Source organism: Aquila chrysaetos, chromosome 1 (assembly GCF_900496995.4).
Source record: "Aquila chrysaetos chrysaetos chromosome 1, bAquChr1.4, whole genome shotgun sequence".
Lineage (NCBI taxonomy): Eukaryota > Metazoa > Chordata > Aves > Accipitriformes > Accipitridae > Aquila > Aquila chrysaetos.
Window position 1 is genome coordinate 79,663,831 of NC_044004.1, and position 15,224 is coordinate 79,679,054.

At 36.7% G+C, this 15,224-nt stretch overlaps 1 protein-coding gene across 6 annotated transcripts in view; it reads right to left on the reverse strand.

Annotated features, from left to right (window-relative positions):
• Positions 1–15,224, reverse strand: part of LOC115345977 (bifunctional heparan sulfate N-deacetylase/N-sulfotransferase 3) — a 336,206-nt gene that overhangs the window by 26,268 nt on the left and 294,714 nt on the right. For all 6 annotated transcript variants that reach the window (XM_030025568.1, XM_030025577.2, XM_030025590.2 and 3 more), the window contains 3 exons: positions 13,129–13,283; positions 9,298–9,483; positions 6,484–6,612 (listed from right to left, as the gene is read on the reverse strand). In XM_030025568.1, the coding sequence (XP_029881428.1) occupies positions 6,484–6,612; positions 9,298–9,483; positions 13,129–13,283 (470 nt within the window). The remainder of the gene's footprint in view (positions 1–6,483; positions 6,613–9,297; positions 9,484–13,128; positions 13,284–15,224) is intronic.

A 15,224-nucleotide genomic window follows, 5' to 3' on the forward strand; every position in this document is an offset into this window, starting at 1 on the left:
CACCGGAGGGGTCAGGCTGTGCTCCTGATGGCGCTACTGTGGGATGCCTACAATGAACCCCCCACACCAGTGTGCTTCTCAACACTTTTGTCATCTTTCCTGCTTCTCACACTCAGTATGATTAAATAGGAGGTTGTGCAAAGCGGGACAGGCAGAAAGGGAAGATTTGAGCCTGAATGCCTTTATTTTTGTATTTTTCTCTGTAGTCCCAAAGCCTGACTATTCATCTTGTTCAGGGTCACATTAAGATACAGTAGGTTCTGCTGATGCTCATATAAATCCTCTCATTTTCAGTGCTAAAGGAGATAATTTCTCCCTTGCTGCAAGTCAATTAGCTTAATAACAGCTCTACTCACTGTAACTTGGGAGAGGTAAAAATTAGAGAAAAATAATACTTAGAACTGAATACATACAAAGATTACATTATTTTAAGATCAATCAGACACAGGGCCTAAACCATTAACAGCCTTCCCTCTTGATGAGTACTGCTGTAACCATATGGAGAACACACAGCTGGCTACACATTAGTTTCATTGTTGGGCTGTCAACCATTTGAAGGCTTTCACCAAATTTGTCTCCACAGGGCATTTTCCCTTTTCTTTAGATCTGTAGACACATAGTACTTTGTAAGGAAGTGCATGTAAGTGCATGTAATGCAATTACTGTATTCCATCCTGTTTGTTTTTCTTGGGGGCAGAAAAGGTATGGAAGATTTTCATGAACCGTTTTCCCTTAAACATTCATCTTGTAGAACAGCAAAGCTCCTGATCTGTATCTTCCATAGTTCAAAGGGTATTTTAGGACAGGGTTATGTACGCCTCCTACAAAGTCAGACTGAGACACCTTAACTTTTACTGATGCTACCAGAAAAGGAGAAGTGTACAATATTGTTTTAGACCATGCCTCTCATCCAAGCTGCAGTCTTATATTAAGAAAAATTTGGTTTACTAGATTACTTGGATTTTAGAATCAAAACATACCTTCCAAAACATCATGTGAAAACTAAACCAAACAGACTAACAAATTTGAATAACCTTTGGGAATAAAATCTAAAGAACTGGTAGGAAGCACATGAGATATACTCTATTTCATTTTGTTGATCTGCTTCATGAATTTTATTTTCATTATTGAAACTTTGCACTTAGAAAAAGAGTAAGCTTTTCCATATTAAAAAATGAATAGAACTAGTAGGTCTGTCCTGCCTGTTTATCTAGTGCAGCATGCTGTCTAAGGAAGCAGATAGTATCAGATACGTATGAGGAAAGTACAGGATACTCTACAGCTGGGAGATGTGTGAAAAACAATCTCCTATGAAAGTCTTCCCTGCTTTCAAGGGTTACATAAAGCATGGAAGTTTATATGGAATCCATATCTTACCAACTACTACAGGCATGAATATCCAATCAAACTTAATTCTGTATTTCAAATCTTGATAAGTTCTTGATGTCATAAACACTACCTTGGAGGAAGATTCCTATACAATTCTCCTTTAAATTCTCATCCTCATTTAATTTGCTATCCTCTGGTTTTCTGTTTCAAGACAGGTAACAGGATTTCATTGTCTAGGTTCTTCATGCAATTTCATAGTTGCTTCTGTTTGTCATCTTTCTTCAAATATAATCAATTTTGATCATTTTTTATTTCTCTTCAAATTGGGAGTTTTTCTCAGTCCTTTGTAGTCCTCTTCAGTCAACTGCTTCCAGGTTTGCCCAAAAGACTGAGTCTGCAGAGTAGCATGGATTTCCAGAACTTCATTATACAACACTCTGCATTATTTTCCACTCTATTCCTTCCACAGTATGGCAATGCCTTAAAGAATAAGGAACATGGATATACCTACATATTATCCCACTAACGGGAATGACAATGGGAAGGAAATGGGAAAAATTCCACTGACTTCACTGTGCAAAATGTTCAGATCCACATGTTAAGAATATTGATTCGTGTACATTCCACATAATCCAAATACACAAACTCACAGATAAGAACCTTTCTCTTCTGTTACTGGGACATAACATGCTGCTCGCAATAGAGCCTTTTAAAATTGGCTTAACTATAAGCAAGTTATTTCATAGAACAGTGAACAGCGAACTCATTTTCCTATTGTCTGTGTAGCACAGAGTAAGCTACACACCACTTGCATCAACTTAGGCTGCCGGCCATGCAGCCTCAAGGAGAACAAGAGCTGTTCAACATGTTTGCCTCTTACTCTGTAGCCTCCATCAGCCCCGTGGGACAGGTGAGTGAATTTCAAGTGTTCATCTGACAATAGCTGCTCTAATACCTCATCTCTAATAGTTGCTCTTATGGGACAACATGTACATCATTAGAGAAAATGCTGCAATATGCAGTGCTGTCCTTAGCAGAATCCTTTGAGACACAATTTTTACTTTTCCTGGAAAGATGAAGGGTGTATAGCCTTTACATACATGTATTATCATAACATGTATAGCTACTCACCAAAACAGTCAGATTTGTTATGTTCCTGTTAATGACTGAACAGTACTGTTGTACATCAAACAAATAATTTTTCAATAGATAGCCTTAGTTATTCAGTTAAGTTTTTATACTTAAATCCATTGCAACACATGTGCAAACTAAAAGAAGCTCATTTGTAACTTAGGTCTCTGAAAACTTTATAATATCAGTGCTTTTTGAACTATTCTGGTCTCAGTTCTTACTTTGCTTATTTTATTGTACATGTTCCACATCAACTACCTACATAAACAATGGCTGTGGCATAGACCAGTAACTAGTACAGACATATTTTCATAGAGAAGCAATATGTATGTATGTTCCTAGTTGCAGATAAGGAAAATATACAGGGGCAGAGAGAAAGAAATAATCAAATAGTTTTTATAAAGGCATGCTCAGTTCAGCTATGTTTAGTTTGGCTTGGTTCGTAGGTCTAATTATTTTCAGAGCGGTTCAGAAGCATTGATAGAGTCTTGTCAGTATTGATAGAGATTTACCGGCAAACCTGAGAAGAAATGATACACTTGATGGCAGTGTCTAAACCTACCTCATCATTATATATAGCTTGAAATGTAGTTGCTCACTTCCTTCATCATTTACCAGACATATTTAGGACACTGGTAAAATTTCATTCCAAGAGATGTGTAACAGAAATTTGTTTTATTAATCCAAGAATTTCACTGAATATTGCAGACAGAGGTAGATGAATCTGAAGTCACTGAAGATTCTAACAAGTTTATCCAGAAAAATACTTGCTAAAATGTTTTAAAGTCAGTACAGTGCTAGGAAAAATAGTAACAATGCAAAATAATAGAACAAAGACAGAGAGCTGTCTGACCAGATAAGATACTTGTCACTAAAGACTTCTACAACGCATGTTTTCCTTGTGGCTTTGCTACAGAATTCCCTGGCTAAATTAGTGCAAGTCACACAACCTCCATCTAAGTCAATTACTCAACCGATAATGTGGGGAAAATAATGCCAGTACACTAATAATACAGGGTTTCTGAAGGCTTCTTTTTTTTTCTTTCTTTCTTTTTCCTCCTTTTTCTTTTTCTTTTTTTTTTTCCCCGCTGTAAAACATTTTGTGCAAGATCCTGATATAGTGCAATCTTGCCTAAGGGTCACTGAAGTCAGCAAGATCTTTAACAGCAGACAGACATACAAAATATTACTGGAAGAGTAGATAGCCTGTTATATTACTACTTAGGCTCTTTTTCAGCTCGGTGGCACTTCAGCATTCTAGATGCGTTATGAACACAACAGGCAGAGCTGTCAAGATCACTTTACAGCCACCATCCTATCGTGATCGAACCAGCAGTGTGGGGATATAAATGCATACCACAGCTTGCCAACCACAAGATTAGCGACTCCAACAAACCAACTCTTAGTTCCTATATAAAATATAACCAGCAGAGATCATTTGTAGAGCAGGATTTCCCAATACTTTTCTTACCTGCAGGACTTCTGACTGTACAATGCCCTGGGAACAGGGCAATAATGCTGGTTCTCATGTCAAAAGCTTACAGATGCACATATGGTCCTGTGGGTTTTGTGTGGTTTATTCTGCAGATTGTGGTTTATCTAGCACACTATAAGGAAGCAGAGCCTCTCTTGTGAATAGCTACGATTACACAGCCAAACCACAAAGAAATTTTGGGCTTTATTCTTGGGGGATTTATTTCAGTGTAGGGTACTCAGTTTCTAAAGCCTCAGCCTAGTAACTTACACCTCAGAAACTATATTCACTTAAGATCAGTTATCCAAAAAAACAGGAAATGTAATGAAGGCCTTTGTTAAGATTTACATTTAATTTACACCCACATTTTCCATTTTTGCAAATTAAAAATTTATGTACTCATTGTTGAGAATATTATTTAGCTGACACTGTAATGATTCCTAGGCAATGCTGCTTCTTTTTATTTCTACGTCAGTGAAAAATAACGTTTAGAAAATGTCTCATAACAGAATTTTTGCATCCTCTAAAAAGCTGGATGTTTCACATTAAGAAATCCCAGCAATTTTAATGAAAACACAGGAAAGCTTATGAAATCCAAAATGCCACTTCTAACAAAATACCACTTCATAATTAGGCAAATTCTTAAAGCTACTTAGTTTTAATTTTAATGCCTAATCTTTGCCCAACTCTGACTTGCAAATTATGGTATAAATACATGTCATACTGAAAAACCACAAAGATGTAAACCCTAATCTTTAAATTGATTACATGCCAGGCGAACGCTTAGAACTTTAGAAACTGTTTATAAGCAGATATTTAAAACCAGACGCATCACCTTTTCAAAGGCACTCCTTAAAAGGATTACAACAATTTGTCTTGGGCAAATTTTGGTCTGATATTAATTTACAGTTGTATTTAGAAAACAGTGCATTTAACTTCTATTCTTTTAGCCTGTACTGTATTGGGGATATCATATTTCTCAGAACTAGGTGATCACACAGTCTACATTGCAATGCATAAATTGAAAATGTAATTGTAATATATAAAAAGACATTACTGTACTCACACTCAAGGATGTTAGGCAGGCATGATCAAACTTCTATGATTAATACCAATAATCATGATTGTTTCACTGCTTATCTTGTCTTGCCCTCCATTCTCTTCATTCTTTTAATTTGAAAGGCTTATGCCTTGAGCAACCATACTAAATTTTGCTCTTTCCCTACTGTTGTAAGACAGTAAAATAGTTTTTGGCTAAGCTGTGTTTCAATATGGAATACGGTTTGTCCTGACTCAAAACGTTGTTACTATATGTCTTCCTCTAAGTCTCATTTGTTAAGCTAGTAACTCTAAGTTAAAATCCATATATTGCCAAAGCATTGCTATGGTATCAATACCCTCCATCCAAGGAATTTTCCAGGTCTCACCTCTGTTAACATGCTGTGCCTGAAATTATATGTACCATCAAAGTTAGGACTGGGACTACTGCCATCCTCTAGAAGGGAGACCACATGTGTGCTGAGGAAGTGAAGTTTTTATTTCCTAATTCTGCTGTGTGAACATGAAAAAGGAGAACAAACACAGTAACTGCTCTCAAAGAACCAAAACTATAGCCTGAAAGAATTTGAGGCTTGAAAAATAGACCTGCGTATAAATTGCTGAAGTAGCTGACAGAAGCTTTTTTCCTTTGGACTTTCATTAAACTATGGAAGATTAAAAAAGGGCACCAATATACTTAGGCTATTATTCCAAAGGATTTGAGTGGAAACATGTTCTGTTCCCTTGGTGTCCTGAAAAAATGAGTCCTAGTGATTCCATTTGTATAAAACGGGTAAATTTTATTTCTAAGTTTCATTTGGACTTCAGATGAAACACTCACCTAAAAGCTTGTCTAAAAGGTCAGTTTTGATGCAACTGACCTAATCCCATGCCATTTTGAAGTACTATACTGCTCTCTTCTGTCAGTATTCCATAGTTTCATAGCCTCGTTTGCTGTTCATTCTTCCATTAAAGATAAATGAAAGGTTAAGCAGATGTATTAACTAAGTGGTTCATTTACTTGGATCTTTTCTTTGAAGCTATCATGAATCAGCAACTGAAAATTCTCAACCCAGATTTAAGCGCAAGCACTCCTTGCTTGCAACTTTCTCAAAGCAATGAGCTTTCCCAACATTTCTGATTATGAATTTGGCAGAGCAGGAAAATGGACTTCACCTGAAGTACTTGTATCATAGTAGTATCAGTTCTTGACACTGGAATTCTTTAAAAAATGAAATCTCAGGGTTCTTATTTCATGCAGAAGTAAAGAACAACAAGAAAGGCTGCTACTACTGCATTACTAACAAAACAATCGTCAAAAAGAGTATGTATCTTTGCACAACTAACAGAACATACATAATATTAGATCTTAAATTAACTGAAAAAGCAGAAAAGCTCACTGTGACTAATCATTACTATTTGGGAGACCCAGCTGATTAGCCCTGAAGCATTCAGTAACTTCTCCTTTAACTAATTTTTTAAAAAACATTTCAAAATTACACTATACTTACTGGATTGAGAACCACTGTGAAGAACAACTCTCCTCCTTGAATACTTTTGTCTAGTTCCTTTGGGCCTCCAGGATACTCTTTATAGAAAATTGTGTGGGTGAATAAGCCACAAGTTTGCCTAGGAAGCACCTGAATTTATTAAAAAAAAAAAAAAAAAAAAGAAAAAAGATTCAAGAGAAATTCACAAAACAAAGATGTTTATACTTTTAATGAGATAATAAATGCCAGGTAAGTAACACATAACTGATAATGTTCCTTTGTGGTAACTTTGCCAGAAGTCAATAATGATCTAGTTGAATTAATACACTGGCAGATCAATAAATAGTGTTTACTGAAAGAAACAACATTTTTATCATCAGTGAAAGCATAACATCCAAAAATTCATCACATTTTGTATGAAACTGGAGATTGATCTCAATCAGTGAGTTACAATTCAGCAACCTCCTCAAACTAATTTTGTCTGTAACACCAGATCCTAAAACCAAGTATTTGAAGCCTGGCCATCAAAGATTTCTAAAATTTTAAAATAATTTGAAACATAATCTGAAATACTGTCAGTCTATATTGTATTAATCAGTTCCACTTTTTATTTGAACAATGGCTTTGTTGTAAATTTAAACTTGAATTTGAAAGTCTTTTTTTTTTTTTTTTTTTGGCTTAGGCATCACCACCAATAATAATTCTACACTGACACATGATGACTTTTGCCGATAATACTCACATTATAAGAAAGATTTGCTTCTCATTCAACTGTACTAGTTTTGTAAGACCAGTTGCAATAAAGAGTAGCATAAACAAAAGTATTTAAAAATATGCAAAGAGCAAGTCTTTTGAACAGGAAGAGCTAATAAATGCAGTTAGTTTTCCAGCAGAACTTCAAAATATTTTCTATCAACTTCAGAAAGTAATTCACTGGAGAGTATTTCAATTACATCTATTTTTTATGGAAAATCAACAGCTGAGTATTGATATTCATGTATAATTCTTAAACTGGGATTGTTCTCAGACATTTTAGTCCAACTTAGAACATTTATTATATGATAGCTTAAACTTTTAAAGCATACATCCCTTACTTGACATAGACTGTGGTTTAGTAGATACTCTTTATTTCTTGTAGTTTCATTTCTTAACATCTTTTTTGTAATGTACAGGATACTGTGACCATAGATCGTAAATTCTGTTTTGTCAGAAAATGTATGGAATTTGTACATTTGCTATAAACTTGCATATGCTTTTTAAAAACCTTTGGATTTCACTGATGAAATATGAGAACAATTCTTCACAGAGGCAGGGAATAAAGCTGTACTGGATGCGAAATGCTCTGGCAAATCTTACACAACGATTTTATTACTGAATGTATTCATCACTATAAGCCTGCAGATGTAAAATATTAATGCATCTGCCCTGGAGAACTGAAAGCTTGAGACTCCCAAAACAGGTGGTTTTATACGACTGTTCTTGGAAATACATTCTTGGCCCCAGTGTCCTTGTGTTAAATCTCATTATGTCTCTTCAAATGACATGTTTTTACAAAAATTTATGAAAGAGATTTTTGGAGATTCTGAGAGTCAATCAATCTTCCTCAAATGCTTCACGCCCCCTGAGCATATCCACAAACCCTTTATTTTACATGCAGCTATTGCTTTGAGAAGAACAAACTGTAGCTCAAATCTGTATGGTGTCAATTTTTTTCCTGGATGTCTGAAGATGGTTTTAGTTTGCTTTATCCAAAAATAGATCAAAACTTTTAAATATTATTTTGCTTAGAAAAGTGGTATCCATGGTAACTCTAGGACACCACCAGAATTCTGTTATAAACAAAGTGGCAGTCTTGCATTAAGGCACTTGACCCTCCAAAACTGCTTGTTGCAGCCAGAAGTACAACACAGTACACACATTAGGATCTTTCCCATTCACCACTCTCCTACATGCTCCAAAAGAAAGTTACTCGAGAATATACCATCAAGTATTTTGAAAAGTAGTTTTGAAACACTTCTCAGATAATAATGACAATATGTGAATCAGAAGTAGCCTACGCCCCAGTGACCAGATGGAATTAGCATAACGCCTTCCATGTCAGTTTTGTATAACCCCTTTTGGCAAACACTGCTGCCAGTGAACAATGCTGTGAATTATGTAATACAGAAAAATTGTATGATTTGACTTGTGGCTGCCTCAACAGAGCAGTTTCATAGCCTGGAGGGGTGTGTGGTATGTGTGTGTCTTCCTTCCCTCCAACCTTCTGAGTGTTTGCCCTGTATCCAGACTGATTGCCTGGGCCCAAAGCCTAGCTGTGGGGTTAAGCCACAGCGCAAAGCACAGTTCACATCTCTGTGTGGCAGGAAGCAAAATGAGCGCAACTGTGCACTGTTCAAATGGGAGAAAAAAAATATTTATGCACCAAGATCCAGACTCTCAGATGGCATAAACTAGCAAAACTCTTTTGCAGTTAATGGTACTATGCAAATTTAAAACCTGCTAGAAATCTAACCCGTAATATTCTGTTAAAAGATGCAAAGTTGACTTTTTCCTTGAGATCTCTGAACCAGTACTAACAGTAGGGCTAGAACAGTTAACAGCCTGTTAACTGTTAACAGCAGGGTGCCTGGAGGCCACCTTCATCAGCAGTAACATCATCAGCAACAGACTGATTTTAATTAACAAGATACTGTCAAATATATCTTGCTACTTATGCATAGCAATATGTGCTTCTCACAATGTGAACTTTCAGGATACCGTGCTTTTCCACTTAAAAATAAATTGTTTGTAAAATGGTAGCGTGGTTGTAATATGAACATCATAAATACAACTCACCATGATATTTTTGTGGATGAAGCCTCGTCTATACCTTGCAGGTTTCAGATGTGGGTATTCTTCCGTGCTGGTAACTCTGATATTCCAGACCTTTTTCCAGGCGTCATAAAGTTGAACATGTACAGGATAGACTCCAGAATGGTGTGGAGCCACTGCATAGCCCAAATCAGTCGGAATACCATGTTCCTAAAACATAACAGAACAATGACTGCTTTCAAAAATTTAAGAAACTTGATGTTTTGGCATTTCTCAAATCCTTTGTTTTTGAGAGATCAAGAACAGGTCTGAAATGCAAATAATAGTGATATCAAAATATGCTGATATGTAAGGGAGACGGAAGGCAGCATGGTGAAGATGAAACGCAGGATTTTAATACAAAAGTCTTTTTAATAAATATTTTTATGAGTATGTAGGGAAGAGTGATATAGATGTATTTTACGTTGATTTCGTCAATCTACATTAAACAGAAAGCTGCGCTCCTTCAAGTTCTTGCAAGGAATTTGCTCACAGACTAAGAATTCAGAGAAAATCACTGGCATGTATTCAACACAACAGGTAGCACTTGGCAGTTACAATAACTGAAGTGTGATTTCCACTACATGTCCCTACACAATTACTTGGATTGTTAGCTGAATTTCACAGAGTCACTGCATTTCCCCTCTAGTCTACTCGAAACATAAAACCATATTCAAAAACCAGCTTAACCATTTTAGTGTCATTTTGAAAACGGAGAAAAGATAACCACTAGTAAAAATCTGAGGATAATAGGCAGATGTTGTAGACTAACCCCTTTTGTAGTACATCTTCTATTTTTGCAGACTCCTGTCATTTATCTTGTTTACATACTGACCTTGCTGGTATTACCTTCTGTTGACATTCAATATATTTTCTTTCCAGTTTCTGGTTTCCAACATACTCTAATGAATTTTGACACCTCTTCTGCTTCCTTTCAGGTTACTTTTCTAAGGAACAGTATATAGCAGATATTTCTTTGATAGTCTGATTAGCAGAATACACTATCTATAAGATGTTGTTGCATTGCAATGACTTAGGAAAAATGCCTTTGCACAGCCTTTGAATTCTGTTTAGGGGTTTTTTTATATTGTTTTTATTTGTATGGTCATCTTCACCATACTTTCTAATCATACTTAGTGTGCAAAGGCAAGAGTTGGTTGATACTTGGGTCTCTTCCTTTGAATAAACTAGTTACTACGGAACATGAAAAACTCTCTAAGTCTTATCTCAAAGAAAAATGGGTGCATGATCTTAGTAAAACCATCTTTTCTGGAGGAGGACTGGATTACTGCAGGAAAGCTAATGTACTGGACTTAAAAAGCTTAAATAATCAGGATTCAATATTAGACGTATCTGTTATAATTTAACTTTACTAACAGCTCAAAACAAAGCAAACTCACAAAAAGCAACATTTGCTTCTGCTCTGGAAGAACACGAGAAATAAGACTTTAAAGATATGAAGCCTGTAAGGGAAGAAAGCTATTTTTCCCTCATTAAAGGGCTACTTGGAACCTAGTGTAATGGCGTGTGTAACAGACAGGTATGGTTTAACCATAGTTGAGAACCCTAATTTTTCTATATTAAAAAAAACTAGTGGAATTAGTATTTCCCTTTAGCAACTTGTGGCACACATAATGGGGCATAAGATTTTACCATCCTGAGGCTGGTGCAGCTTTTGGAATTCTTGTAAGGCTGTACTGCTCCTGGGTAAGACGCAAACACCCCATCGGCAACCCCGCCGCAGCCAGGGAGTGCATCATCTGCTGGTTTACAGCTGGGGTGCACTATGTGTAATCTGCCAAAGTAGGAACGAGTAAGATCTGGCCTATTGGTTTTACTGCATGGGGAGGTAAAGAATGGATACACCATCAGTTACACAGCTTTACACTATTTAATTCCTTCACAGATATTTCAATTCCTCTTCCTTTTATCTTTTCTGCTTCCCTTAAGCATGCATAAACATCGGAAAGAAAAATCTTTACAGAACATTTAAGAAATTGCATTCTTTAGTGTCCCATTTTATCTCCTTCATTCAGCTATAAACAAATGTCTGATTTTTAAGGGTTTTTCCCTCAAGTTTTACAATATGCAGTAATAAATATGTAATTAAAATCTTTCATTCTAATTATGAGCCTATCATCTTCAATGTGTCAGTGTCTCCAGTATTTCTTAGTGACTGTAATTCCCACGTTGAGCATTTAACACACAGTATACACATTCAGTTTGATAATGCATGAGGCACCAGCAATTTCAGCCTCTTTCAAAAAAGCAGGATACTTACCTTTGTTACTAATTTAAATGCTTTACGCAAGTGAAACATAATGAGTAGCTCCATGTTTATATATCTATACATAGCTTCAGACATGAAAAACATGTAATATAAGGTATCTGTAAGTATTAAGAGCATTGAAAGTAGTGAAGAAAACAGAAATTGATGAAGTTACCTAAAACAAGGTTGAATATGAATTCTTCTAATAATGTCCTTTAATGGTTACATACTGTAGACTAATCCCAGAGGATGTCTTAGGTCACACCAGAACTACAAGAACTAACTTAATTTCCAGTGGAACTTGCAACAGTACACAGAATCATAGAAAAAAGGGAATTTTGCACACTGGATTTTTAAATTGTCATGGTTCTAACTTCTACTAAAATGCTTTCTTTAAAGTAAACAGTAAAATTGAGCTGACCTGTACTCAGTACAACCACAGTTTACAGTAAACTTGGCAAAATCTTTGGTTGAAAGAAAGCATATACCTTACTTAAAAGCAAAGTTTTCAAATACAAATTTTAATTGCTTGATATTCTAGGTCTATACCTTCGTCCTATACTCACTGACACATGACCATAGTGCAGTCTTTTTTGTTCTGGTATTTCAAATCCCCCTGCTCTTTCAAGGAACAAAGTCATTACCTGCCAGCTAAGGAGCAACCAGTCTATTTTGAAAAGGGAGAAATAAAATTGGGCTGTTGGGAAGAGTAGATGTATTTCAGCAAACAAGTTATGTTTGCTGAGATATTCTGATATCACACTTCTTCATGTCTTTACATTGGACCATTTCTTCAGACAAATAATATGTATTATGTATGGCAGTTTTGTTTGGTTTTATTGTATGAAATTGACTGTAGAGAAAAGATAAGTCTGTTTCTCTAGTATTGTCAGACCTAAAGATCTGGTTTTATTTTTTCTTATATTCTCAGTGAAACATTTGTTTTTCAGAGCTTTGCTGTGATTAAATAATTAGTAAAGGCAATGCTTTTCCAAACAATTTTTTATAAAGTTGATCCAAATGGAATACATAAGATGTGATTAGGTATCACTGCAGAAAAGCATCTTTGAAAATGTGGCACACTTCATTAATCCTAACATGCAGTGTTTTCATAAAGTCATTTGACACGTTTTGATGGAGTATTTATTCTTTCAGAAAACTGGATTTTTTCTAATCTACACAATGGGTTATTTGGACAAAATTTTATTTAGGAAAATATTGAAATAGAAGAATTTTTATCTATATTGACTTTCCAAGATGGGAACATAATTAATTCTTCATTCTGAAAGAATTCTTCCATTCAATTTTTTTCATAAAGTAATACAAAAAGATCAAACTTCAATTGAGAAGGAAATCCAAACTGTAGAGAAACAGGTTTTTCATAGCACAAAGCAGAGTGATTGCAAAAAGCCCTTTATCAAAACTTTCTTTTTTTTTTCAATTCATTGAGATTAAAACAAATTCTACAAGGATTGATTTTCCAACAAAATAGGAATAATGGTTTCTGAATACCTAAATCCAATATAAAATGCAAAAATATAACTCACTAAGGCAAACTTTTTGTTGAGGATCATCTGCTCCACCAGTGATGACTCATTGTGGAAGAGATGAGGTTGCATGTGACTCCACATATGGGGAAACCACCAAAACTCATCCACGGACCTCAACAACAGGTCATCGCCTTCATCCTCCTCCTCGGTGCCTGAAAAAAAAAAAAAAATAAAATCTCTACTTTTATTATATTCTTACAAATGTTTGAAAATATAAGAAAGAAATCAGCATAATAAAATGTGACCATTTAAAGTACTGAGGACTTTAAATATTTCCAAGTACACGTTCCTTTTCCTGAAGTCATCATAGTCAAGTAAAAGACCGAAAGCTCCATTTTCATGGCATCTTGAACGCATGGTACAACACTGTCCTCACATGCATGTGCTATATCAGTAACATCAGTAGCTTAAGGGACCGAATCAGATAAATTTTACACAAGATAGTTTAATACAGAGTATAAATGAAAACATTGACAACTCTTTTCTAGTATTCCTTATCCAAACTAAATTAACTCCCCAATCAAACTTCTTTTCCTTTCGTTACCTATGATATGTGGAAGTATTTTTTCCAGCAGCCTTTTCAAAATATTATGCATAATACAATTATTTTCTCTTCCCTGCTAATTCTTACCTTTCTGATCATGGCCTATTCAGGAGTTCCTAGAAATGTGCATCTTTTTTTTTTTTTTTTTTTTTTTTTTTTTCAAGAGATTTAAAGAGTGGCTGCAGCTCACCGAGATATTTCTCAGACCCCAGGCCTGTCTTTTCAGATGCTCTCCTGCCTGTTCCTAAGGATGTGGTGTGTGGAACAGGCCCTGCAGCCATTTTGAATTGCAGCGCTGATGAAGAGGAATCACTCAGGCAGCAGCGTACGGCCTTGCCGTTCTCTCACGCTTCTCGTGCTGCAGTTACAGCAGTAAATAAGCCAGTGGTGGGGCCTGTCCTCCAACCCTGAGACCGGCTGGCCGCTTTGACACTCACAACTCCTCCCGGCCTGCGAGAGAAGCAGCTGCACCCCAGCTACCCACTGGGACAGGCCCCTGCCTCTGCTCCCCCGGGTGCAGGCAGTTGGGGGCTGGCCGGGACCCCGAGCACTCCAGAGGCCATTTGGTAATCCAAGGGCAATGACAACCCGCTCTCGGTGCTCGGGCCCGTGCCTCGGCTCTGTATAACCTGCTCACAGAGATTCGGCCTGGGTATCTGACAGCACCTCAGGGATGGGAAGTGTCAAGGTCTAATTAGCTGGCAGATCAGGACACCCCTTCCATCCCCAAGCCCAGACATTCTTCCTAGTCCCAGTGCACTTTTAATGACAAAGTCCTGTCAAAGGCAGCCAAATCTGAATAACCCCTTAATGGGTTGCCATACAAGGACTCTATGAGCTGAACTTTGACAACCTATAGCTTAACACACCTTTGCAGTGTGCCTGCTTCCTGCTTTACTGATGGTTCCTACTCCTGCCAACAATCAACACAACTTGACAAATCCTTTCTCTCCCTCAGCATTTTGCAAAATCTGTTCTCCTTTTTCAGTCTTTTAGCCAAATGTTCAGCTCTGATGCTTTCTGCATCCGTATGGCCATACTCTCACTAACCCCATGTGCCTTTTGCTTTTTCCTTTTTCTCTCAGTAAACCTTGTCTGACATACCTTCGCTGTTGTGATTTTATTCCTCATTACCTCTGAGGGAACTACAGCAGTGAATGAAAAATGCGGGCAGACATATGTAATGATGTGTCAATATTTGTAGGATCATTTGGATTTCTGGACTCCATGCGAGTCCGTGGGGCCCTGTGTGATGTTCACATGCTATCAAAGAAAGTGACAGGAGTGCCTAAAGGTCATACGATAGCCAGATCAGGGAGAAGAAGCCATATCAAGAAAGGAAGAAAGCCACAGCAAGGGATGGGCTGTAACAGACAGGCTCAACTCATTCATTTTACAGCCAGTAGCTGGGTCAGTTTGTGCTACAAACATGCAATACCTTTGCCAAATCCTCCTCAGCCAAAATCAGGAAACCCATGTGCGTGTTCCCTCCAAAGCACCTGAACTATCAACTGAGGCAAAAGAAGTGGTTGGGAAAGTACCTCTGCCT